General features: G+C 37.5%; 1 protein-coding gene across 7 annotated transcripts in view; it reads right to left on the bottom strand.

The window, feature by feature from the left end:
* LOC131693044 (probable serine/threonine-protein kinase nek3) overlaps positions 1 to 26953 on the bottom strand; it is a 293881-nt gene that overhangs the window by 99282 nt on the left and 167646 nt on the right. For 6 of the 7 annotated variants that reach the window (XM_058980523.1, XM_058980521.1, XM_058980522.1 and 3 more), the window contains exon 3: positions 24032 to 24218. In XM_058980523.1, coding sequence (XP_058836506.1) covers positions 24032 to 24136 — 105 coding nt within the window. In that variant the 5' untranslated portion in view covers positions 24137 to 24218. Of the gene's footprint in view, positions 1 to 22099; positions 22643 to 24031; positions 24219 to 26953 lie in introns of those variants that run through there. The other variant, XM_058980518.1, reaches the window with a different exon arrangement.

The following is a 26953-nucleotide window of genomic DNA, read 5'->3' as shown; positions in this document are numbered from 1 at the left end:
TTTTCAAACAAAAATAAACACAACACAAGAAGAAGAAAAACATCGAACACAGTTCCACCCGCAGCTACTGTCAAAGTTAAAACTGATGACGTCATCGTGGATTAGACTATAGAACTCGCGAAACGTTCACATTGAGGAATAAATGGATAGGTACTGCCGGGTTCCATTCGTTCTGGCCAATAATGGAGTACTACGAATTGCTCGATTCTCTTGCTCATGCTCATGCTCAAGCCAAAAATTCTTTTAGTGGTAAGGGGAGTGAAGGGAAACATTTTAACGATTCATTCACGAAGGGTTAATCAAGTATTGGGTCTATCAGAATGAAGAAGATTAAAAACTTTTTCAATTTTTTTTACAATAACGTTTTGAGCGACTAAGTCGAATACCACAACTAATCCTGTTAAGACACATGTCTTTCTTTTAATTCTACTATAATAATAATGGAAAACAGTTGCTTTTCACCATCAATCAGATACTAGTATTTCAACTATGACTTTTAGTCTTCATCAGTGTTTATATCAGTTATACAATCAATTACTCTGAAAATGGTTAACCTAATCCCGACCGAGTGTCATATCCCATTCGAATCAGTACGTTGAGATCGAAAAAGTCTATGTGTGAATGATTTACACAAATGAAATATACACCCTGCCCATTGGCTGCTTATGAATTTTGTGTCGTTCAGAATTTTGGTTCTGGTGTTACAGGTTTAAGAGTGTGGTCACACAGCAATTTTCCATATAAACTGGTACAAGTATGATATCAAAGTGATGCAAAACTTTTTAAAATAGGTGCAAAATTACTTGGATTTGGTAGTCTAGATCACAAATGACAATCCATAGTCGCTTTGATCACATTAGCTAACTACGACGGTTCCTAAGTCCATAGAAGCACAAACTGAATAATGTTCAACAGACTTCCAAAATGAACATCGTACACAATGTTCGCTCTTATTCTGTGCTCATCTTAAGCCCACACTTAGTGTACGAACTCAAACACGCTACTTCGTTCCAAAACACATGCACTAGTAGAGTGGCTCGCGGTTGTATGGTAAAACTTCAAAATGATTTAAACTAGCGGACACAGCACTTTTCGAGTTCCTTTTGTGGTCCCAAATGCCTGTGCACAATTTGGTAGCGGTTGGTTGCTTCCCGAGTTTGCGCATTGCGTTCAAAGTTTGCATTGGATTTTATATGGGAAAATCAATTATTTTGCATTTACGTTAATAAAGATCGCTATTTCACTAAATATGAAAAACCAGCTTTATAAAACTATAGTTCAAACCTTAGTTAATAACTTTGTCGAAGACTGTAACTAGCTACGAGTTTTCAAAAAATTGTTATAACGATTTTAAAACTTGTGGTAAAATCCAAATGAACAAATTGATTACTTTTTCCAACACTGCCGATGCACCACCGACATCGACAATGGAAATTTAAATAAATGAGAATATATTCATCGCATAACCGTAAATGCAAAATAATTGATTTCCCCATATAAAATCTCATACAAACTTTGAACGCTATGCGTAAACCCGGGAAGTAACCGACCGCTCCCAAACTTTGCACAGGCATTTGGGACCACAGAAGGAACTCAAAAAGTGCTTTCATCACTAGCGTTGACCCTTTTCGCCTTGTGCGAATCGTTCTCATGTACGCACCCGGTGTACGTACACGGATGTTTGAGCTAGAGTTTGTACATCGTTCGCTTGGGTACAACGTTCGCGCGCGAACCTGTACATCGAGACGAAGTATGTTTGAAGTTGAACGCGTGCACGAAATTTTGTACACAGGTACAAACTTGTCCTGTGTACAAAATTTCGCCTTATTACACCCTCCTCAGACCACCACCCCATCTATATCACCAGCTGGGAAGTGGTTCGTTTATGGGTTGTCCCCCTGCTTACACACTCACCGCCGCATGACAAAATTGGTTAGCAGGAAGACAACATTGCACTAATTCCGATTAGGCGAATTAAGTATGTATTTTTTCTTCCAAGTATTTTATAGTCGACACGTAGATCATCAAGTTCGTCACTGGAGAGCCATTGTATATTTGATAATCGTTTTTATTTGCAGTAGTGTAGAGTTCCGAATAAAACAGATCATGTTCTTCTACACAACTTCGCTGAGGACGATAAAATGTGTTCAAAATGTATTATTTTACATACACATTAGGGCCACATTGCGACAGAGTTCCAAATTAAAACAATTGTTATGTGCATGGCCATGACCATTTGAATGGAATTTCAGAAGACACGAACGATCTAGATCGTTAGAAAAATGAGATGAAACAAGTTGAAGTGCAAAACTTCACATGTACACTAGCGTCATGTAGTGACATAATTCCAAACTAAAATGTTCACCTACCGAATCATGTTATCACTTCTCAACCGGCTGATCTTTACTGAATTCCAGTAAAAGTTTAGCGCATTGAGGACGTTCAGTACAACAATGGTAATGTAAACATCTACTTGGACTGATGATTATGAGATGTGGTAGTACAAATATTCCTAATTTCACGAAAAATTGTATTCCGTAGAAATGCGAAAGCGATCTACTAGCTGAATAATTTGTTTCGCTGCAATAAATAACAAATCAATACTTTTATTTTTCATCTTCCGGCATATCCCAAATCGCAATAACCTGAGTCCCCTGAAAAAGAGAACAAATTTTAATCCGTTTTGCGACATATTAAATTTCACGATTTTTCTGAACAAGTGCACCTATTTATGTATTCTTCATCTAAATGGCTATACTACCCGAGTTCAGAATTTAGGTTAATATAAATATGTGTGTGACTATACTACAAGGATTCCTGGATATATAATCTGTGCCGAATTAGACACCTTAAAGATTAATGACTTTAGGGTGGCACGAACCTTTTGAATTATCTGGGAAATTAAATTAGATAGATCTCTTAGGCGAAATTGTGCCGTAGTTTTCTGAAGACGATTAATTTGTAACCTTCAAGCTGTTCAATCAGACCATGAAATCTGGAATATTGAACGATTACATTTTGAAACAAGATGCAGGCAAATTCCACTCAATTTTTAATGTCCTTAGAGCCAATTTTTGAACAATTTTCTCAATTTTCTGGCAGTTTTAGGTAATTTCTATTTCATCCCTGGACCATTTTGAGCCAACTGTATTATATATGGTTCCGTATTTTATATTTTTAGGAATGTTGATATATACGAACATCTTTCGATAGGAATATGTTTGCACTTTTTACATAATTTTTGATTCAACATTCTTAAGGAACCGATTTTCAAATTTAATTGTAATCATCTTGAAATAAGAATGGTATTGAGAAATTTTTGCAGGACTCAGCAAAACTTACAATATATTTAACTTACTTTAAATCAAAGCTTCCTGCAACAATTGATTGTAATACAAACATTAACTTTATGTTTCTGCAGGCATCCTTTATTAACATTTAAGCACATTTCCAGTTATTTGATAGTACCTTAAGTTACATGACCACTACTAAGTCTTCTACATTTTACGTTATACACTCGACTTCAAGAGCTACTCTGCATCAATTTCATCTCAGCCGACCAGCTAAAACGGGAAATGGAAGCCACAGGAAATGCTGTATTGCACTCTTTCCCAATAAAACTAAAAACGAAAGCATGTACATACCTACCTCTAGCCCAAAGCACGGTGGCTAGCCAACGTAGAAGTCAGTCTCTCTCTCGCGAGGAAGTAGTCGGTAAAATCCGTGTCGTGCCGGGCGAAAATGAACGGTGTTGCGATGAGATGTAAAACGAAACACGACGTTTATTTTTAGTTCATGGAATCTGTCGCTTTCGGATCGATATACACTTAGTTATGAAACTAATGTATCATCCGGAGCAGCTGGGTAGGGAAGTCAATAAATCGATATCGTGGCTGAACCGCCCATCTTTCCCGTGTATAATAAAGAGAGAGTGTATTTCCCTTCGATTCCGTCGTAAGGCATTTGTCATATAGATGGAAACCTTTCGAATCAAACCAGAATGTTTTAAATACAAAAGTTCAAGTTAATTAAAAAATACTAACAAAAAATTGTTACTGAAGAAATCTTGTTTTTTTAGAAATAATGGTTAGGCACACGAAATACTGCCCGTCAATGCTGCAACAAAGATGAAACCACCTACATTGGCTCACGTCTCTTAACAAGCTCGAAGCATCTGCTAATTTGCCCACAGAGTGCGATTCATAATTGAAAAACCTAATAACTGGTATTGCCATCGGATGCAGCGGCGGCGGCGGCGGCGGCACAAGCCAAATTGCTCTGTGCCACGTGCTACTAGCATATAATTTTACAGCGCACCGGAGCATGCCTCTTTTGCATAATGTAAATGAAACGTGGGCAGCATCAACCATCATAAATCACCATTGAAAAAAGTATGTATATTATGAGTCAGCGACAGTTTTTTTGTATACTTTAAAAATTTGAGCAAGTTTTTGCTCTTTCGCTCATACATATGTTCAGTGGGAATGCTTGGTCCGGGAAAGCAGACGACCAGGCGACTATCCCAGTAGACTGTGCCAAAAAGTTTTAATGAAAAAAAAACAATTTGTTCTTCCGAACGAATGAGTCGCTAGCAGATGCCATTTTCTTTTTTCTCTTTTCTTTACTTACATAGCCAATAATAACTACTGCACCCAACACACAAAATCGCCTTTTATGAACGTTCAATAGATTTCAAAGCACCAATGTACAACAATCTTTCTCCATTATACATGGAATGGGGAGAGTAAAGGGTAGTCAATTTCCTCTTACATTTCGCTGCTGGCGCTCTTGCAGTTGCAGGAAGTTCAAAAAGCAAACAAGTTCGTCGCTTCACCTTCTCGCGTGCTCAAATTCCACCACGAAAACGATTTTGTGCGGAATTCTGGCATCGTTAGGGTTAACAACTTTATAATTAGGCATCGTTTTCTCTCTCTCAAAAGTGTAGTAAACATCGAAACAAGAAACCGTGTCAGATAAATTTTCCGAAATGGTAGACCACCTGGTGCAGGTTATTTAAAAGTTGTGCGCGGAACCCATTCACTTTGCTGCTTCTCTTGGCTCGCTTTTTCTTCCCTTAGGGTCGCCTTTTAGACTGTTTACGAAAATCAAAACGCCACGCTTTCAGGATGGAAGTTGCGCAAAAATAAATAGTTTTGTGGTAGATGCTGAAACTGATTTCTTGGCGTGTGGAGCTATTGAGGCTGTTTTTCTCAATTTTCTCTTATTTTTGTGATATGGGTTGGTGAACATGACATCCAATATAAGTAGTTTAAAAGGATGTAACCAAGAAATTCGCAAGTTTTGCAGTGCCCCATTTTAAAAGGCCAACCTCTTAGAAGCCAAAGCAATCATCTGAAACTTAACATTATACTATTCCGTTGTGCGAGCAATAATATCGAATACTATGAACGTGTTTTTGAAGCACTTCAGAATTTCAAAGCAATAGAACTCAAGAGTTAGATCTACACATAACAACTTTTCAGGCTTGATCCAACAACAGATATTGTTAGTAAATAAAATAAAGATAAGCGGGCATAGATGATTGTCGAATCCTAAATGAACTGAAAAAAATAATTTGATCTCCCCCCCCCCCCCATGTATATGGAAGTAAATTTATAGTTGCGATAGTTTAAAAATTATTCCGTAGTATAAATACAGCTTACAGATAATTTCTTAATTTAACCCCAAGGTTTTGAGAAATTTTGAAATGGAAAATGAAAAAAAAATGACACCTTAAAGCTAACATGTCGTGTCACATCAAATAAACTGACTGAGTAAAAAATAACAATGTTCTCAGGAAAGAATATAAAAGATTCTGTAGTTACACCATTTATTGAAAAAAGTATAGTGTTGAGATGATTTGGTTAGGAGCGTTTAAGCAATTTTTCGACTTGTAAACTGTAAGAAAACGAAAATGAAAGAGCTTAATTTTCATCTGCCTATAGGGGCCACATACTAATTACGTAAGGGCATATGGGGGGAGAGGGAGTTTAAAAATATCTTACAAATTCTTATCTGAGGGGGAGGGAGGGTTTGTCCTTACTTACGTAATATCATAAAATAAGTTTAAAAAAATTAAATCCATAAGGAAAATATTCTTTTTTAATAAGAAAAGGGAACTATTTTCATTTGTACCATATGATCCTTGTATATCAAACAATATCAGTAATTTTTGGCTCTTGGTTGTACATTGTTCTGTTCGGAAACTGGAGTCACAATATGCCTTACAAGTTAAGAAGTGTTGATACCCTTCGTGTTGTTAGACCGACTTTGCTCTTTTCAAACGTTCGATTCAAATCCGCAAGGTATCTGGAAAATGTTCTAACATGCGATTGTCAAAGATCTTGTATGTCGAATATTTCCAGAGTGTGAACTGTATTTTAATTCAAGAAAATTCGAAGATGATTAACTCGGAGCTATGCGTACGATAAGCATCACAGATGGAACTCAGAATAAATTCATGCCAGAAGAGGTTATAAACTCTTTTAAATTCTACATCACAAGAAAATAGATTCAATGGAAGTGGAATATAGCAAAGCAGATCATGTGGACCAAATTGGAGTTACTGAATATCTGACAACAGTTATTCTTTCTACTGGGCGAGATTGGCATGCAGTTAAAATTCTGCAGATGACTACGGTTAAATTTTGTCATGAGTTTTCTTGTAATAATTCTATAGGGGAATTATGGTTAAAACCGACACCTTAAGCTTAACACTTTTTCTAAGTTGCCACAAAACCAATAAAATTATAATTTTTATGCAGAATTCTTCTTGAGAAAATTCTTAACAAGACTTAATTTTTTTCAGCGCTACAAAAAATTAATTTCATTAAAAAATATTGGTTGTAAAACTTGGAAAACGAAGTGACTTTTTGTAGGCACTGCGGGTAAAATCGATACCCCGTAGGGGTAAGATCGACACCCCCTTTAATTTATTTTCTCTCAACTTTATTAAAATCTTTATCTTTATTAAAAATGAGATATATGCGTGAGTATGTATGATGCAAATATGTGTTTTTATTGCTTCATCATGTAGTGAGGGGAAGAAAGTTCAAATGCGTAGTACTAGAAATAAGAGTATTTTATGCTATAGGATTATTTATTGATATGAGTATTTCCAAATAATCCTTGCGCACATCATTGCAACCTCCAGTGTCATTTTATTTCGTAAGAGGAGAATTGCAAGCGTTCTACGTTCTGCTAATTGGATTCATTCACTTCTAAGTGACACACACACACACTTCTTAGTAAAACTATCTTTTTCAGGCTTGATTTTTCGGACTCTGATCATCAATGATCTATTGGGGTATACATAAGCTGACCAACTCTGTCGAAAAAATCCGTACACTATGCGAACCTTCTTCCTGAGCGTGGTGAACGATTACGCTTCGTTGCCGAAAAGTGTCCGGATTTTTTCGTCAGAGTTGGTCAGATTAGGTATACATAATATCATTGTCTCATTGACAAACCAAGAGAACACTAGAAATTCAGTTTGATGACCTTTTTGCAGAAATAGCAAAAGCTTCGATAGAATCAGATAAGCAAAAATTACAATTTTTGATTTTTAAAGAGACTTACAAGAAATAAACACAATAAAAGTATTTCTGCTAATACTATAGTGTTCTAATAGGCTAATTGAAGTGTCACAAAGATCCCCAGTATTTTGAAATGAATCGCTACTATACACAACCATCTTAACAGCGTGTCTGTTTTACCCTAACCATAGGGTGTCGGTTTTACCCCAACAGCGCACATTTTTACATTTCTTACAAAAGAAATGTATAGGATTCGCTCAAACTTTGAAAACTTTTTCCGAGGCCCGGAGGGCCGAGTCTCATATACCAATCGACTCAGCTCGACAAATTGAGACAATGTCTGTATGTGTGTGTGTGTGTGTGTGTGTGTGTGTGTGTGTGTGTGTGTGTGTGTATGTGTGTATGTATGTATGTACAAAATGTCATGTAATTATCTCAGCAATGGCTGAACCGATCTTTATGAAATTAGTTTCAAATGAAAGGCCTAACGTTGCCATTTGACACTATTATTTTTGATTTTCGATATGTTGTTTACTCTCTGAGATATGGGCGATTTTGTCAAAACACAGCAGGTTTTTGGCGAATAACTTTTGAACAATACAATATTGTCCAACAAACTGCACATAAAAAGAAAACACCTTTCTAACAAGCTATAGATTGTCTAAATCCGTGCACGAGCGGCGGAGATATTAAACATTTTGTATTTCAAGTCCTCGCTTACCAATTTCCACTAGCTAAAAATGAGATTGTTTCATACATAGTATTGCTTTACTGGTGTTTTAGGGGCAAAACTAAACCGATTTTGAATATCGGGGTATGAAAACACATCTACGTGATTCAAGGAATTCGATGTTGAGAACATTTTGTGAATTACCTTTATAATAAATTAACTATTTCTCAAAAATCAATATATATATAAGTTCACTTCAAACACAAAATAATGTGTTGATAAAGAAACAGTGAGTTCTAGTATTAATCCCTTAGATTAGGCATTGCGTTTAATCATGAGGTAAATATTGGATGTTATATCAATACACAGATCAACAAGTAATTCACCTAGTAGTGAGATAAAAGATTTCTCATATAATTATACTTGTGGCGTCACCGAAAGCAACTGTATGTTTGAAGCCCAAAAATCTAGCGAAAATTTAGCTCTTTTACAAGATTTAGGTTATACTGGTTATGGCACAAAAATTACTACTCACATTAATTATGACAAGAATGAAAGGAATCAATATATCATAATAATATACCTATAAAAATAATGTCACTGCATTAACCATCATTTGCCATTCCTCACACGCCCCCAATCTCTCTCTCTCTCTGTCTCTCTTCTATCGCATCTATCTAGCTATTTCTGTATCCATTTCTAAGTTGTGTGATAATCTGCCAATCTGAAATATTTATTAATTGTAATTGCGAAGGTTTGAGAAAACAAAACTATTTTTTGTCTGCTGCTACATCAACTCAATTTTAATTCAATTGTATTCAAAGCCTGTATCTACACTATAATTAAGAAAATTCATGGCTATATCCGAAAAATATTTGGCTTAACTGGGTAATATGAAAGTTTGACGATGAAAATTTTCAAAAGAGACATTCCACGTGCGATATTTAAACTATTCGTATCTCTATTGAATTTTGAATGAAATATATACTCAAAGACTGAAAGCTGAAGCCAGCAGGATTGGTCTTGCCATCAACGTTTCGAAGACAAAATACATGAGAGGAAGAGGTTCTAGAGACGACAATGTGAACCTCCCACCCGAGTTCGGATTGACGGTGACGAAATCGAGATGGTCGACGAATTCATGTATTCGGGCTCACTGGTAACCGACAACAATGATAACAGCAGAGAAATTCAGAGAGGGATCTTGGCGGGAAATCGTGCCTACTTTGGACTCCGGAGGACGCTCCGGTCGAACAAAATTCGCCGCCGCACGAAGTTGATTATCTACAAGACGCTGATTAGATCGATGGTCCTCTCCGGCCACGAGACCTGGACTATGCTCGTGGAGGACCAACGCACCCTTGGAGTTTTCGAACGAAAGGTGTTGCAGATAGAAGACGGAACGCTGCGCAGGCGAATGAACCATGAGTTGTATCAGCTGCACATTCGTTGTATTGGTACGAACTTTCATGAAAAATAACGGATCAAAGACCAAAAATATCCACAAACCAGATCCAGGAAAAGAAGTCTCCCAAAGTACCCACTCTCGATGGGGGATGCAACTACAATGTGTCCTCTAACTTATCGTCGTCCATATTTGGATATACTGAGTAGTTTGAACCATTTATTTTTCACAGAATTGGTCTGTATAGGACTTATTTATCCATATTTCCTGCACGAGAATTCCGAACGAAACAATATGAAAGCTATAAGGATGAATTGAAAGAGACTGCATTGCAATCAACTGAATGCACGGCTTTTATGCTATCGACATAGCCTAGACATTTCACACTATTTACTTCAATGCAAATAAAAATTTTGAAATATCTACCTGTCTCATTCACGAATCGCATTCTCCCTGTCGTTCTTTGATCAAGGGGCTTGAAAGCACATGTGACCTTGTCTCACTTTACTATATTCAATTGCGCGTTAAAATACTGGACCAGTAAATTCTATTCTGTACATAAATCTTTTTTTCGGGAATATGTGACCAAAAAGTAAACTTCGAATTCCAAAGCAAATTGAGCGTTCCAGGTTCCTGATAAATAAATATGGTCCAACAATAAGGTAGAAACACCAGATAATCTTAAAACGACGCCGTCAAGTAAAGAAGCATGAAAACAAAAAGAATAAAACCAAAAAAAGATGGAAGCCCTAGAAAGTCCATTACATATTTATTAGCCTTTTCTCAGAAGATGGGATTTTCAAAAACATTTCAAAACTTTTTGATGCAATGGTTCTCAAATTCGTACCGGATTGGTTTATTCATTTTCTTAATTCAAAAATATTTTTAGCTTTAAATATATGACCATTTCATTTTAATTAATTATTTCATTCCGCATCTTTTTATTCGTTTTGTTCATCTGTGTTCATTTTACTTATTTTATTCGTTTCATTCTTTGGATTCACTCTGATCAGTTTATTCTTTTTGTGCATTTTACTCATAACTCATTTAACTTATTTTATTCATTCTCTTCATTGTATGCATTTTATTCATTTTTCCAGTTTATTCATTTTGTTCAGTTTCTTCATTTTAATAATCTGACTACTTTTTCAATTTCAATCTTTTCTTCCAAATAATTTATTTGATTCAATTTATTTCTTTATATTAATTTATAACCTTTTACCATTGTTCAATTTTTCATTTTAATCAATGCATTCTGTTCATTTTCTTCTTTTTATTCATTTTATCACTTCAGCTCATTTTGTTTATTTGATTCGTTTGTTTTATTTATGCATTTTATTTATTTTTTACTTTATTCATTTTGTTCATCCATTCTTTTTATTCATTTGATCCATTTCATTAGTTTGATTCATTGTATTCACTGGATGAATTAAATCAATTTGACTCATTTGATTAATTTGATTCATTTGATTCATTTGATTTATTTGATTCATTTGATTCATTTGATTCATTTGATTCATTTGATTCATTTGATTCATTTGATTCATTTGATTCATTTGATTCATTTGACACATTTGATTCATTTGATTCGCTTGATTCGTTTGATTCATTTGATTCATTTGAATCATTTGATTCATTTTATTCATATCTTTAATTTTATGCATTTCATGTTCAGTTATTCGTTTTATTTCATTCAATTTGTTAGTATGAGTCAATTTATTCTAATAATCTTGGAACTATATCTAAATATAATCTTAATTTTTATTTAATAACCTAATCTAATTTGATTCGTGTATATTATAATTTTGATTTACATTAATTTTTCTACTCATTTTATGAATTTAAAAACCTATTATTTCATTTTTTGCTTTACTTTTTTATTTCGTTCGTTTTGTTGATTTCTATAATTTATTCAGTTTATTCGAGATTTTTTTCGTGCAAGACTAGAAACTGTTTTCATCCCACCTCTAGTTGGGTGCATACTTCTCGTGAGTTCTGCAAACTAATCCAATAGTGAAATGTGTAAGAAATGTCTCATCTCACTGCTAGGTGGATTAAATCGGTTTTTATAAAAGAAATTAAAAATATTGAATTTCTCAAACTCGTCTTCAATGCACCTAGTTGATCATAGGAAAGGCCGATAATAATAGGTACTGAAAAATGGGGTGATTTGAAAAGCTTTTGTTCGGTTAAAACCTTAAAATCTACCAACGAAATTTTACATCCAGACGAGTATGAACGCTGCTGTCGTATGTTTTGTTTATTTTTATGACATTCGGCGCACTAACGTAAATCCAATTTTTCTTCAAATGCTCTAAATAAACGTACTAATAATAATGTGTCATTATGAAATGAATAAAAATTTGATTTCTAGGAAAAGTTGTGGGGTGTCGGTTTTACCCACAATTCCCCTACATATCGTTTTCGCTATCATATTATTTGATGAATTAACAATTCGATTTTTTTTAATTACGGTAATCATGATAAGATCTTATGTAGGGGGAGGGGGAGTTCACCAAAATCTTACGAACTCTTATCTGGGGGGGGGGAGGGGGAGGTTGAAAAGCTTTAAAAAAGCCTTACGTAATTAGTGTACGGCCCCATAGTATATGGGAGCAGTGAAAGATGCCCTCACATAGGGATCATCAGAGTCACACTCTTCCTGAGCCAAAGGAGCATTTGTCGTGGTAAGTGACAAACATTTTTTTAGAATTTTTGCAAAAGAGTTCTTAGGGCGCTATTTGTACGAGGGTGGTAGTGGGGTTTAATGGACCATGGGAACTCATAATAGTCACACCGAGCTTTATTGCTACAAAGGCCCATTTGCTTGTAATTAGAGCAAAGCTGCCACGCATGACAACCGAACAGGCAGACGATCTTTGTTAAAGAAGACGTAACGGTTGTTCAATAAAAAATGAGAATGATTTCAATACCTTTCTGTAATTAAAATAAAGAGCGTAAGTTTTTCTCTTTAAGAGAATTGCTCTCTGGACTCTCTAGAAATGGAGGGCATGTTTCTTTTCGCTCGGGTGCTATCAGTTCAATCGAAGATGGCGTCGAAACACTCCGCGAGCGTGTTTTACGGTTTTACGAAACGCATGGTAATCGTGGATAAAGGTTTACGGTAGACCCCTTTCTATAGACCCCTTTCTATAGACAAAAAAGTACTCGTGAGTACAGTTTACCGGATCCTGACATCCCTGAGCGTGTAGCGGAAGACTGATAGCGGCCGTCCGAAGAAGGAAACGTTGAAAAAGCTGTTCGACGGCAAGGACGGAACGAGTTTGCGTGATGCCGGCCGAAAATATCACTGGTCCCACACCTTGATTCACCGAACCCTGAAGATGGAGAACATCAAAAGTCGCGAGTACACAGACGAGCAGATAGCGATGGTGAGATCGCAGTGTCGGTAGATGACGAAGGACTACCGCGGAACGTCGTTCGCGCTGGACGACGAAAGTTACTTTCCGCTCTCGAAGAACCACATTCCAGGAAATGACAGTTACTATTCCAGCGAAAGGTCGGCCACATGCCCGAGGTAAAATATAAGTTTAAGCATAAATTTGAAAAAACTATGCTGTACATAACCAAATCGAACAGCGGGATTTCAAAGCCATGGTTCAAGCCGAGCGGTCTGGCCATCAATCAACAAGTGTATCAGGAGGAGGGTCTTGAGAAAATTCTTCAGCCGTTCTTAAAGGAGCATCATGCGGATAAGAGTATGTCTTCTGGGCGGACAAGGCGTCTTCCCATTACGCCAAGAAGACGCTGGAATATCCTGAGCAGAAAAAGATACCATACGCGCCGCACGAAAGGAACCCGACCAACTTGCCCCAGTGCCGTCCCATTGAGGATTTTTTCGGCTCTCTCAGTACCCTAGTGTACAAAAACAAATTTGTGGGTCAAGGATACGGAGCAGTTGACTACCAGGATCCAGAATTGTATCCGGAGATGGACGTCAGTTCCGACCAGCGCTCTTGTGAGAGCATCGTCACTAAGTTGCGTCATATGGCTGACCAGGCCCCCTTCTTCAACACTCATTGACGTTTTTATGAAGAATAAACATTAATTTTAATAAAAAATACTGATATCGATGACAGTTTTTTTGTTAGCTACACGACTGAAAAACATCTCATTTTTATTTAACACCCGTTAATTAAATGCAAAGCAGTCGCGCCAAAGGTCAGTTTGAAGGGGCACATTATTCTTTCCCTTCCCGTGCGATTGTCATTCAAAATCTTCGTTTACTGGAGCAAGAGGTCCTTGAAGTAGCTAATCCTGTGCTTCAGTAGATCCACACATGACAAATTCGAATTTGTGACTACACCATCTATCTTAACTTTGTGAGCGGGCATGTAAACGCGGTAGTTCTTGTCGTCAGTAAAATCATTTGCTTGCTTTAGACAAAATCTCAATTCTGAGCATATCTGGGCGAACATACGAGATATTTGTCTTCAGAATACTTAGCGGGTTTATCCAAAATAAGTTCGGATATGGTCTGACCAAGATGAATGTGTTTCATTTTAAACGGGAAGTCGGAGTCTTTATTGACGAATTTTGTTTGACATCCATTTTAGCTTCGCAAATCTTCACTCGATGTACGACTGGATTCAACCAATTTTCATAGCAACTAGCTCGCAGATTGTCTAAAAATCTGAATCAGCAATAGATCATAAAATCATTTTTGATTTACTCAACTGCGTGGGACATAAGCAGCATGTCGGGACGGTTCTTGGAGTGGTAATGATATGTCCCGTAATCAACAATTCATCAGCCAGGTCATAGCTCCTAAAATTTTATCTTCAGAACACTGGTCTTGATATACGGTAGAGCACTAATATGGTCATCCTGAATTTTCAAACCGGACGCACCGCAAAAGTATTGACACCTCGAAAAAAAATAATGCAAAATTTGAACTCAATCGGAAAAAACTGTTATAAACGTTGACTCTGGTTAAATCTAAAAAAAAATGCTTTTCTAGGATATGAATTTCTTTTTAGTTCAAATGAGACTTGAGTTGGAAATGCTGCTTTTAATTATTTGATGTGCCAAATGCCCTTGAAGTGCATGAAATGTTGAGATCTGATGTCAATTCGAAAAAGCTTTCCATTATTTTTTTTAAATTTCAATTTTTTCAAAATATTTTTATTACGAGATGTCACAATATCCAACGTTTCAAGCATTTCATAAACATGACATTAAAAAAGGTTGCTTTCCTAGCCCAAGTTTTAACTCAACTCCAACATTTTCCAAGTCCCATAAAGACTATCTTCAAAGAATAATTTCTTTCAAGATGACACTAGATCTTGGCATTTTGTGACATTCTAAGACATTTGGCATACAAAATACGAATTCTATTTTTGAATATTCAAAGGGATCCTACAGTCACTTTGCGTTTTTTCATGGGCGAACATTTTTGCACCTTGACCATATCGCGCGACTCCATGTTAAATTGAGCTCAAATTCTGCATAAAAACTTTTTTACGAGGTACTAATGCTTTTGAGGTGTGTTAGGTTATTAAATTTGATGTTTACTTTTTACCCATAAGCGCCATTGACACTAATATACAGTCTCTTGAATAGATGTTCCCTCCGTCGCGTCAACTGATTTCACGAATACACAGTTCTAGGTTTCTGGCTGAAATTTACATAAACGACAGCCAAACATCAATGAACTTCCGAAGGATCTTTTGGATATCGGGTTTTTAATATTTTTACAAGTCTATTGGAAATAAGCATAATGGTTGATGATGGAAAAAATATTCAAATAAATTCTTCTTATATCATTCGTATGATGTAAGCGAGTTGAATTTCATAATAAATCGTCTACTCAGCAATCCGATCTACGTTTACAGTCTCCCGGAGGAAATCCTCCGTATAAGCGTCAACTGATTTCACAAAGACTCTCGAAAAATTTCTACGTCTGTTACCATCAAACACCTCACATCGAATGATGTTACAAACAAATCTGCACCGAGTTTACATTTTAAAATTCACAAAACTATAGTGTTCAGCTTGACCCCCAATTTCGATTTTCTGCGTCGCATTTGAAAGATTTTCTGAAAATACGTTTCTGTATTTTTTTACGTATGTCATACATAGTCATACATACATACTTTTTATAAAGCAGGCCTTTAGGTATTGGCCTTAGGAGAGCGCAGAAATCTGGATCTGCTTTATAGACTACGTAAACTAAGTCAAGATGAGTGTGCAATTTCCAGGTAAAAACATTGATTGAAAGTCGAACTGAAAAAAGCCAAAGTAAATACTAAAGGGGCGCAAAACTGATATTCCGCCAAGGGCGCGAGAAGACCATACTACGGCCCTGTTTCCCAACACAAATTATTGTTGCATTGCATTCGTGTTATTGTGTTAATACTTGAAACTATAATTTAGTTATCAGAGCAAACTGGTATATAGGGTGATCATATCAGACGAGTTCAAACCTAGGACAGTTGAAGGGGAATCTCCCCTCCTCGTACATCACGCTCGAATGTAGCTGGCGAGTTTCTTCCAAGGTTGTTGGCTGTCAATTTTTTTTGGGAGTAGAGTGCAGCCAGAAAGTCTTTCGTGAGTATTCGATCTTCGAGTATTTCTTCGGATTTACACACACGTTGTTCTTGTTACACCATAAACAGTGAAAGTTTTATGTTATTGAATAATTCTGCAATCCTCAATTTAGCGGTTTAGACTACATCTATTGAGATCATTTGCGATAGACTGGAGATGAGTCTTCATTACTAAACATATGTTATTGAAGTAAAGCAGAAACTTCAACGGTCCCAAGTAGCTTCCCTGAGCTGCTCCTGACGTAGAAGTAAATGTGGGTGCCTGGAAATCTCCAACCATTATCTTTGGATCTGTAAGCTAGGATCGAAACAACTGCAACAACTACAGTTTATTCCTAATTTCTGTTTAGCGATTGATCAATTGGTCGGTGTTTAGTCAGACCGGATTAAGTGACAAAATATTGATTTCGTGAAAAACGGGCTTAAAGTTTGAATCGCAGCATCCTCTACGTTATAATTGGAAATTATTTTTTGTAATTCTTGTTTATGGTTACATATTTCAAAACTGGCAAAAGTCGAATGTAGATCTCTCTTATCTCATATTTTTATGTTTTGCGACTTAGCCCGGTCTGATTTAACACCGACCAATTGTGGTGCACTCTACCAGAAGCAGCAGATAGGTCGGTGTAAAATATATCAGTTTGAGCGTAACGCTCCATACTCTCTGATATGTAGGATGTTAGATACGGCTGGTTATTCGATGTTCAACATCTAGACGTGAAGCCATGTTGATAGTCGATTAGGTGCAGTTTGCATTGGGCCTGAAATGGTTCCAAAATCACCAGCTCGAGACAATGTTCAATGAATTTATTTCACTATAGTTATGGATGCCTTGTTTATTTCCCTTTAATGAACAGGACATATGTGCACGGATTTCCAGATGGTAAGATACCACTGGCAAGAGATGCTCGAATGATTTGAAGAAGCAGAGTCGCCAGAACGTCGATGTACCGTTTCAGGAGCAGCGATGGGAATCTGCGGGGTTCCCTATTGAAAGACGATTCAAGACGAGAAGAAGCTCGATTACAAATACCGGTGATCATTATATGATAATTATCGGTGAAACCATATGCCGTAGGCCCAAGATCATTAAGTTTCCGCAACAAGCCATCGGCGACAAGGTTCCATAGAGGTGACAGCACACCACCGTGAGGACATCCGCAGACACTCAGTTTTCTTTTCTCCACTTGTCCTAACGATGAGCACATATGTCGGTTGCTAAGCATTGCGTGTACCCAGTTCGTGATATATGAAGGTACGCTATGACCTCGTGCTGCTTCCAAAAAGGATTCGAAAGAAACGTTATCAAAAGCACCTTCAATATCGATAAAAACTCCTAAACTTGATTGCTTTTTTGTGAAAAAGCATTTTCAATGTTGTAGAATGTTGTGTAACAGGATGGTAGTAGAGTTCTCCTGCTGATATGCATGTTGTATTGCATGCAGCCCAAGCTAACATCCCGAATGTAGTGGTCGAATGCTTCCTCAAAAGTGACGCGGCCACCTTTTGGACTGAATTTGACAGTTATTTCTCGCAACGCTATTTAATGTAATGTATCCTATTGCAAGACTACAAGTAAGAACCTTTTTCAAAACATGCTTGAAGTGTTCATATCCTTTTTGTAGTAGAACTGGAGTGGTTAAATTCTTTCCCAGAGACTTATATGGAACAAAACTTTCAATCACCCATTTGATCGATTTGGTTGTCACAATAACGCGAGCAAATGCCCAGGAATCAGATCAGGAAGAGCTCAGGGGCAGTCTTCGATGATGGCTCCGTACAGCCTGGAAAGTGTGTCAAAAAGACAGTTGAGTACAACATCTTCATCAGACCAGTATTCACCATTAGCAGTTCTAATCGAACTGACATGAAAGTCTTTCGATTTCGAAAACAACATATTTAACCTGCTAGTCTCGTTGAAACTTGAGACATTTGTGCAGAGGCTTCGCTCAGAGGATCGAATGACATTTTTGTATGCTTTGCGAGTCTATTTAAGTGTCTCCAACCCGTCCCTGAACCTGTGATTCCAACTTCTTCTACATAACTTTATGAGTGGAACAAGTTCGGTATTCCACTAAAATCTTCCTCTAGAAGCACGCATAACTCGAAGCGGATAAGCCTCTTAATATGCTGCTCTTATGAGTGAGTTTGTTTTATCCACGACCTGATCCAAGTCACTTGAAGATTTTATCGTTGGAAAATACCTTTGAAACCAAATCGACAAGCCCTCTCCGAAGAGATCTCAGTTTGTAGATTTTGGATTACGATAAGCGACGATATCTAGCACGACGTTTAAGTGATCAAAGAATTATAATCAGATGACGACGGTGAGAGTTTGATGGATACGAACCAGTTTGCCATGTCATGCGTAATACCGTCATAGCAGAAAGTTACATCTAACACTTCTTCTCTGCCAGCTAGTGCAAATGTTGGGCGATTTCCTACATTTAGTATGTCCAGAATTGTATTACTTACGTATCCATCAATTCGGTGCTTCTCAATCCGATATCCAAGCTACCTCAAATTATGTGGTGGGCATTTGCACCACTGCCGATTAGGAGTGGAAACCCATTTCTGTCACAGGCTGATACGATCCTTTTTAAATAATCAGAAGATGATGGTTCATTGTGCGGCAAATACGCCGAAAATAGACGTATTTCTTGCATGCTATAAACAGTTTTTGACCGTGACAGGACAAATATCGCGAGTTGTGAGGTTGAATATAAGACATGCGTCAATAGCACTATTCGCAAGTATACAAGCACGAGGCATTTTACGTGGATTTATCATGCCCTTTTGGTTGAAAGCTACGAAAGCGGAGTTAACTAGCTTTCCGACATAGAAGTTTCCTTTGTGGAAATACGGTTCTTGAACCAACGCAATGGAAGCTTTTTCTGCCTACGCAAGGCAGGATAGATTCATAGCTGTAAGCTTGTGCTTAAAAATTATTCGTGTTATTCTAACCATACTAGAAACAACAACAGAAACAACCATACTAGGTAGAGCAACTAGAAGAAACCAAACATATTGGCTTATAATCGCTTATAGCGGACGCCGAGATGGATTCGCGTGCCACAGCATGGGAAAAACCCACGATCAGAGTTAAAAATATTCAAATTCATTGAATGAAAATTGATCATATTCAGCCGCATTAATTTTCAATATTCAGTGACGCAGTTGAAATCGTCAAGCGAACAAACCGCCCATTCATCCATGCAAATTTTCCTTCGTCTCAGATTATTACACGAAGCGACCGTGCATCAACGAATCAAACGCATCAAAGTAGGCCCTGGTACATTTTCCTAGATATTTATGCTGATTTCGTTTTTAGATCAGAGTTGCTCTAGGTTCGCTCGGAGCTGTCACTTTTGTATGGAAACTGTAAACATTGCGAACCTAGGGCGACTCGATTCTAAAACCGAAAACAGCATTAGTGAAATGAATGTATTGTACGATATTCAACTGAATGAATAACATGGATATTTGTATGAATATTTTTTTATTCACCGCGAATCGCATCAGGTTCATTTTCAGCCGTCAAAAAAGAGTTTCGATTATTTTTAACTCTGCCCATGATACTCCGTGAGTGACTGGCATATTTTTGTCCTGTCAACCATTCGGTCCTCGGCAAAGAGAAACTCTTTGACTTGAGGACCCCCGTTTTCAGTCGCCTCTTACTACATGGGAGCAGGATCCCAGCGGATCAATGCTTGGCTGAGATACTTCAATTCGCCGGATGCTACGCGGTCTCTAGGCTGATTTTGTCTGGAAAAAGATAATGGACTGTTTTCGACGTTCTAGTGGACCACAGCCACTGGGAACAGAAACTCAGTGGGACACTTCTTTTGCTGAAATATTTCGAGTGATTTCAGCTCGCCGGATACCACACGGCAAATAAGCATTCGTTACTTCTTAACTACTGGTTATTGGTTAAGACACCATTTGTCATTTAACATCTGCTGTTAGAATTGGACTGTGATGTAGCAATTGATCACAGGATTGGCACGTAAGGATCTGACCTTGGTGCGTAACTAGCGTTGTCTGACGATACGTAACAACATCGTTTAGTTTTGATTTGCGTTGTTGAGTGGTCAGATAGGAAGATAATGGTTTCAACGGGCGAATTCTCACCTCTCGAACGCCATCGGGAACACCTGGGAAGATGTTTCTGCAAGTATCTGTCTTAGCTAACTCCACATTCCCGTATGTTGACATGCCAGGTCGTGTAGTCGTACCTCTAGTATCATCGACTATTCGTATACAAGGGGATACTCATTTTAGCGATTCTACGATCGACGATGTACTGCATGTTATACCGCGAAACTACCGATTCTATTTTGTTAACGAGAGATGCGAGATTTGTCCATCTTTGGATCCATGTGAAGATTATTAAAGATCGTTTCTTATTACGAATAGTTAGCATTAAGAGGTATTTCGAAAAGTTTACATAGTTTCACAGTCCTTGGTAAGACTACAGATTCGATCGGTTGCTTTGCGGGTAACGGCGTAGTGATTATTTGCTCTTGAGTCCAACAATCTGAATTTAAAGACATTGGCCTGGCAAAGTGCAATGAATATATCAGATTCAAGGGTCTCGAAATCTTCAGCAGTATTTCAAGTTTCTAAACTTGCGACGCAGATCTGAAAATTCGGATCCAGTGAAGCTGATCTTAAGGATCTGAACTATGAATCAGGGACTGGGCCATTTTTTAGTGTAGGAATCTGGATTTTATTTTTTTAATTATTCAGCTAACATATCACTATCTATCGAAAAAAAACTTAGGCAGCATTTTAAAGTACATCTGATTGACGACTTGAAATAAATAAATTGAATGCGAAGAACGATATTTTTATATGTATATTTCCCAGATGTTGGCAACAATGACACTAACATTAATGTGTCCTAAAGTGTCCTTTCTGAGAAATAGACTATAGCAATGCGTTGCGTTGCGTAATCACTATATACTTCGTAGCTTGCAGACTGATGACTCTCATTCCCACATAGCCTACTTGAGGTACAATGTTTGGAATAATAACTGTCCCCGTCCAGTCCAGGCGAGAACTTGGTCTGAGAGCCATAATTGCGGGCCACGACTATGTTTACCGTAAGTTGGGCTATTAGAAAGGAAGTTTTGATGTGGTACTTACTTAACGGAATGCCCCGACTCGTTGACACTTCCATAGGTTCCACTGATTAGGGGGTGGGTAGTTATTTAGTCAGGATACACTTTAAGCAAGCGATGCGATGATTGAGAATATGATTTAGTGTTGTGGAAGTTTTGTTTAAAAGAATAAAATAATAAGGTCGATTTGTTGAATAGATTGCAGAAAATTGTTTTTATGAATCATATCTCCTATTTGGATTTAAATTTCAAAACGCTTATTTAATTTTATTTTGAGATTATATCATTCAACTCATTTTTCTATGCATCTGCGATTCAAGAAATTTCAAAATAATGTGATTTATTCACATTTAATCGACGTTCTCAGCCTGAAAATTTCACGATCAGCCCTCAGGAAATTTTTATTTTATCGAAGTTAACGCGTTACGGGTCATTCTTTCGAAGAAATTAAGGCGAAGGTTTTACAGATGTGTGAAAAATATAACTTCCAGATACAATTAGGTTACCAAAACTTTCACATTTATTCGCAATACCGTCCATCTTTGTTGGCAAATGTGCGTGTATATCGTGAAGTAAGCACCAAAAACTCAAACCAATAATACATTGATCAAACTTCGGTAATTGCTGATGGTGGCATTTTGATATTTTTCGCGATAAATATAGATCTATATCACCCTCGGTGCCGCCCGGTTTCTTGTGTCTGAACCCATTACTACTTGCAGGAAAATTGATGAAAATCTTATACAGACACACACACACATACATGCCCAGCCCATGAGGAAGAAGCAGCTACCTACCATACTACAAGTATCTGCGTCGTCACTGACGGAGCTGCACAATTTCTCTAGTTCCTCAAAATCAATCTCATTTTGGCATTCATCCATAGCTTTCGAATTGGGCTTCGTGGGGTCTAGCGATGGATGCCCCCTGATTTTGCGGAAATACGATGCAGTGTAATCTTATACATATAACTGTACTTTTTCACTTGGGATTAGTTAATTGTCACTAGACGATTTCGTTTTTTCTCTCTACTGGGTATGGTTTTTCTTCCAAGGATAAAAACACTTTTTCCACGGTCAAATGGGAATTACGGAGAGGACTGTTTTCCACTACACGAAATGCTTTAAGAATCCGAATTGCCTCACGTGATGATTAATTTCAACCAAATGATACACTATTTAACTGCTTTTCAATAGAAATGAGCCAATTCGATTAGAATTTTCACTAGCAGCAAAAATTTTCCTCTTTTCAGCTCCTTTTAATCACACACGCACGAGACTTGTCACACAATTGCTGCTGCAGGACTATCAATTTTCGCAAGCCGTCTGTGTTTTTTTTTGCTGCCTTCTCCTGTCAGTGTTGGTAGCATTGATCCTGGAAAAGCAGCCTGCTACTGTATTTTGTCAGCAGGGTCGTATTTTGGGTTGATTATGGTTAAGCTTGCTGCCATTCGCCCGTCCACGTGGGGATCCTGGATGGGGTTCTGTGGCTGCATGCATTACACTGGAATGTATGTTTTGAATATTGGCGCATGCGCTGTATGCGTTCGAGAGCGTGAAGATTTTCCCAAGGATGAAAGGAAAATTTGTTCGAAAAGTTCTGGCCGGTGTTGCCCTCTCGTTGTCGAAAGTGAGTGGGGTAAGTAAGCGAAAAGAGGGGAAGCTTTTTTCGCAATAGCGGAACTTTTAATCGAGAAATTTACGTTTTTAGGTTGCAACAAGCAAGATGGAGCTACTAGTTGATGTGACGTGTAATAATTTCGTAACTAGACGGCGGAAAAGTCTACAGCACTTAGTCGCTAAACTTTTTTTTTCATAAAAAAGCCAAGGTAAGATGATCTTCGTCAGTCGCGTCATTCCTCAATGTACATTCATAATTTATTCTGTAATCTAAGGAGGCCTGTCCGCTGTTGTGCCACCATGAAAGTGGGGCTTTACGCTATGAAGCACCGAAGTATCAATTTTCGCCAATAATTCGTTTTACTTCATTCCGTTTGCAACCTTTCTCATTTTTTTTTAAAATCGACGGTGGAAAGCAATCGGAGATCGTGGATTTTTTTTGACTTGGTTTGTGAGATTATATCTGACCATGGTCGATTGTTTCGTTAAATTAGCCCGCCATTGCATGAAGTGGATGTGAAACGGTTTTGCGGCTTGAGTGCAAACGGCAATTTATGGAAGCTTTCAGTGTGACGATACTGTGGCGGCTGCCGATTCACTTGAAGTAATCTGATAATAGCATATAATTATCAATTACTGTCGATAAAACCACAATTTTCCAATGAATTCCAAACTTAACATAGGCAGAGCTATACATACAAATCTGTGAAGAGGGCGAGGAAGATTTGATGCACTGACCACACGGGCCAGTAGGTCAACGAGTGTGACCTCGAATTAACTTGGTTGTGGGTGTCTGCATGTCAATTGGTTGGGCAGTAATTTTCAATTTTCTTTCATCTTCATTGCAATCCACGATGGGCAGTGGCGAGCTCAAATTCCACCACCGCTGATCGATGACCGTGAGCCACCTGGGATTCGGTTTTTGCGGTTTTCTTTGTTCATAATGAACCAATTATTGGAGTATGTGTAGTGTATTTTTTCCCACACCCACTTCACACGGGCATTACACTGAATTGGCAATCATCAAATCGTTGACGGCAATCACTCGCACACCGGGTGGTAAGCAAATGATTGGAAAATTATTTCTCCTTTTAGGCATTTCGCACTTACCACATTGATGTAGATGATGTCATCTTCGTTGCAGATGGCCAGATACGGGGAGCTTCCAAATTCATTCAGTCCAGTAACCGGCTCTTTGGAGGCACACTTGCCCATAGGAAGTCGGCGCCCTTCTCAAGGGGCTAGGGGTGGTTGAGATTGTGCAGATGATACAGGGCATCCAAGGGGAGTGAGTGATCTGTGGGTGGTAAGAAAATAAATAAAGTTAGAAAAAACCAAGCAATATTCTGAAGGTATGAAAAATACATATCACATCATCTAAGAAACTAATTACATATACTATACAATTGTTCCACGCTTAATTTACCTCATAAGTGCAATACAAATTAGTTACTCAGTCTAGTATCAATCTCTTCGGACAACCGTAATTCTTATTAGCCATACGTATATCGGTGAGGTATATAAATTCCTATAAACATGGCACGTATCCAACTCATTCATCGTCAGTTGAAACTGATGTTTCTTTTTTTTCTTGGGAAGTGTACCACAGAACCAGTATAAGATTTACCTTGTTCCGTATTTGTCTGAGAAGCGTGTTCTCCGGAAGGTCAGTACCTACTTTAGTGGCCGTTTTGTACGATGTGAATTTGTGTGTGTGTATGGTTAGAGTGAAATGGACTTGCTAGTACAGATCCCAAAACAGATTATTTATTTACTTCCAATTGAGTGAGTGAATTTACCGCTTGTGCAGGGATTTGTTTTGGTTACACAGAACCTACGGAATGAATTAATATTAGAATCTCGGTTTCTGTACAACAAATGGTTCGTACGTCCAGTGGATACTGATAGAGGGGTTCTCTTTTCTCAGTCTTAAATCATGTGTTGACACACATGCATTCATTTTACATGAGCATGATTGGAATGATTTTTTCAAATCCTTGTTATTTGTTCAGGTAAAACAATACATGTTTAATTGAATCTAAATCGGCTTTCAAATGGGCTTTCAACTCTGAATACTAATGAAAATTCCAACAAGAACAATGATTTGTTTTTAAATTTTAAGCTCTGATCTAGGCGTGTAGACTTCGATTTTGCGCGAAATTTATTATGTAATGGGTTTTGAAATTCAAAATCATTGATCAAGTATTAAATATTTTTATTACGATGCTTACCAATCAAATCATGCAGAAATATGATCACAAAAAACGAAAAAAATACCTATATCAGAATCAGGATGAATTCAAGTGACATGTTTCTATTTGAGCGTAAAATTGGTCACGTTTTTTCTTATTTCTCTTGAAGGGTGAACGAAAATAGATTTTTATGGAAGGAATAGGAGAGGGTAGGATGACAAACTGAAAAAAAAGAATTGAAATTCGAGAATTCTGTAGTTGAGAATATTTCTCTGTAGTTGAGAGTGTTGCTCTGAAGTATTATTTGACGGTGATTTCAAAGTCCACCGACGCGTAGTAAAAATGTCGAAATAAACCCTTCCATGACCCTAGTTCAAGATAAGTTGGAAGCTAAACCTAACTAGCTTCATAGATATACAACTACATAGATACATAGATATGTGGTCATTGGCAAAAAAGCAGCTTCTTAAAGCTATAGCAATGATCGTGGAGGAAGCTGGATCAATTGTCATCGAGAAAAAACCCCATTCCGTACCATGAGAATTGAAGTCTCTTCGAAGCCGTGAGAAGTCCCATAAAGTCGTCTGTGCAAAGTTGAATATCTGGTTGAAATGTTACATGAGTTATTTGGTGTTCCTGAAAGCATTAGAGACTCCTTGTTTTATCTCAAATTGCTAAGACAAAGTGCTATTTGCTTCTGTTGTGTGTCAAAGCATCCTCGAGGTAGTATATTTGGCCACGCATCACAATCTCGAACCTGTGACTGTAATTTGCTTTCTTTAGCCAGAATATCACGATTCTGAGCTTATCTGGATTCACTTACGAGACATCTGTCACGACTGAACAATACTGCGCCAGTTCCTTCGAAATCTTTAGAATACTTAGCGAATTATCTTTGATCTGAAAGAAGATCGAGTATTGTCTGATCGAGTTCAACTTGATTGATTTTAAACGGAATATTGGAGTCTTTGATGAATCTTGTCCAAAATCCATTTTTTTGTCAGAGATTATTAATGTGCGCCCGGCGCAAAGTGAAAATTGGAATAATACGAAGGAATAAACAGAAATTACAAAATGTGGTCGACGATTTTAATTTGACGTATAACTGAATACTACCGATTTTCTTCGAAGTGTCCGTAAAACCTTTATCAGAAATGGATTATAAACGAATTTCCGCATGCGCAAAAAGATGGTTGGATAATATTTGACACATATTATTCCGGTTAATCCGGAATGTCATGACGGTGCCTGGACTGGTGATTCAAGTCTTGTAATATACAACAAGCCATAAACCAGGTCACGGCTCCCAATAATAGTCTACTCAATATTCTGCTCTTGACATCAAATATGGCACATCGGAATGCAGCTTTTGGAAAGGCAGCTTTTAGTTTTTTTTCAATGTTTTTTTTTGAAATTTGCCTCACAGAGAAATTAAAAGCTACCTTTTCAAACCCATGTCTCAACTCAACTCCAAAATAAATGGGAATAGATGCCCTCTCTCTATCTATCTATCTATCTATCTATCTATCTATCTCTCTCTATCTCTGTCGTATTCAAATACCTAGCGTTAACTGATTTCATGAATATTCAGTTCATGACTTGCGGCTGGAAATTGCAGGAAATGAGCGACAGTCAAACACGGACGTGCTTCGGTACAATCTTTGGCACATTTGGTGTTTTTTACAAGTTTCCAACCGACGGAAATAAATATAACGGTTGGTATTGTTTTTGGTAGAGGCAAAATGAATTCCTTGTGCCTTCAAATACCCAGCGTCACCTGATTTCACAGTCTCCTCAAAAACTGCTCCGTCCGTCACCTTCGAATATCTGATTTCGAATT

Source organism: Topomyia yanbarensis, chromosome 3 (assembly GCF_030247195.1).
Source record: "Topomyia yanbarensis strain Yona2022 chromosome 3, ASM3024719v1, whole genome shotgun sequence".
Taxonomy (NCBI): domain Eukaryota; kingdom Metazoa; phylum Arthropoda; class Insecta; order Diptera; family Culicidae; genus Topomyia; species Topomyia yanbarensis.
The sequence above is the reverse complement of the archived record's forward strand: the minus strand, read 5'-3'. Positions and strand labels throughout refer to the sequence as shown.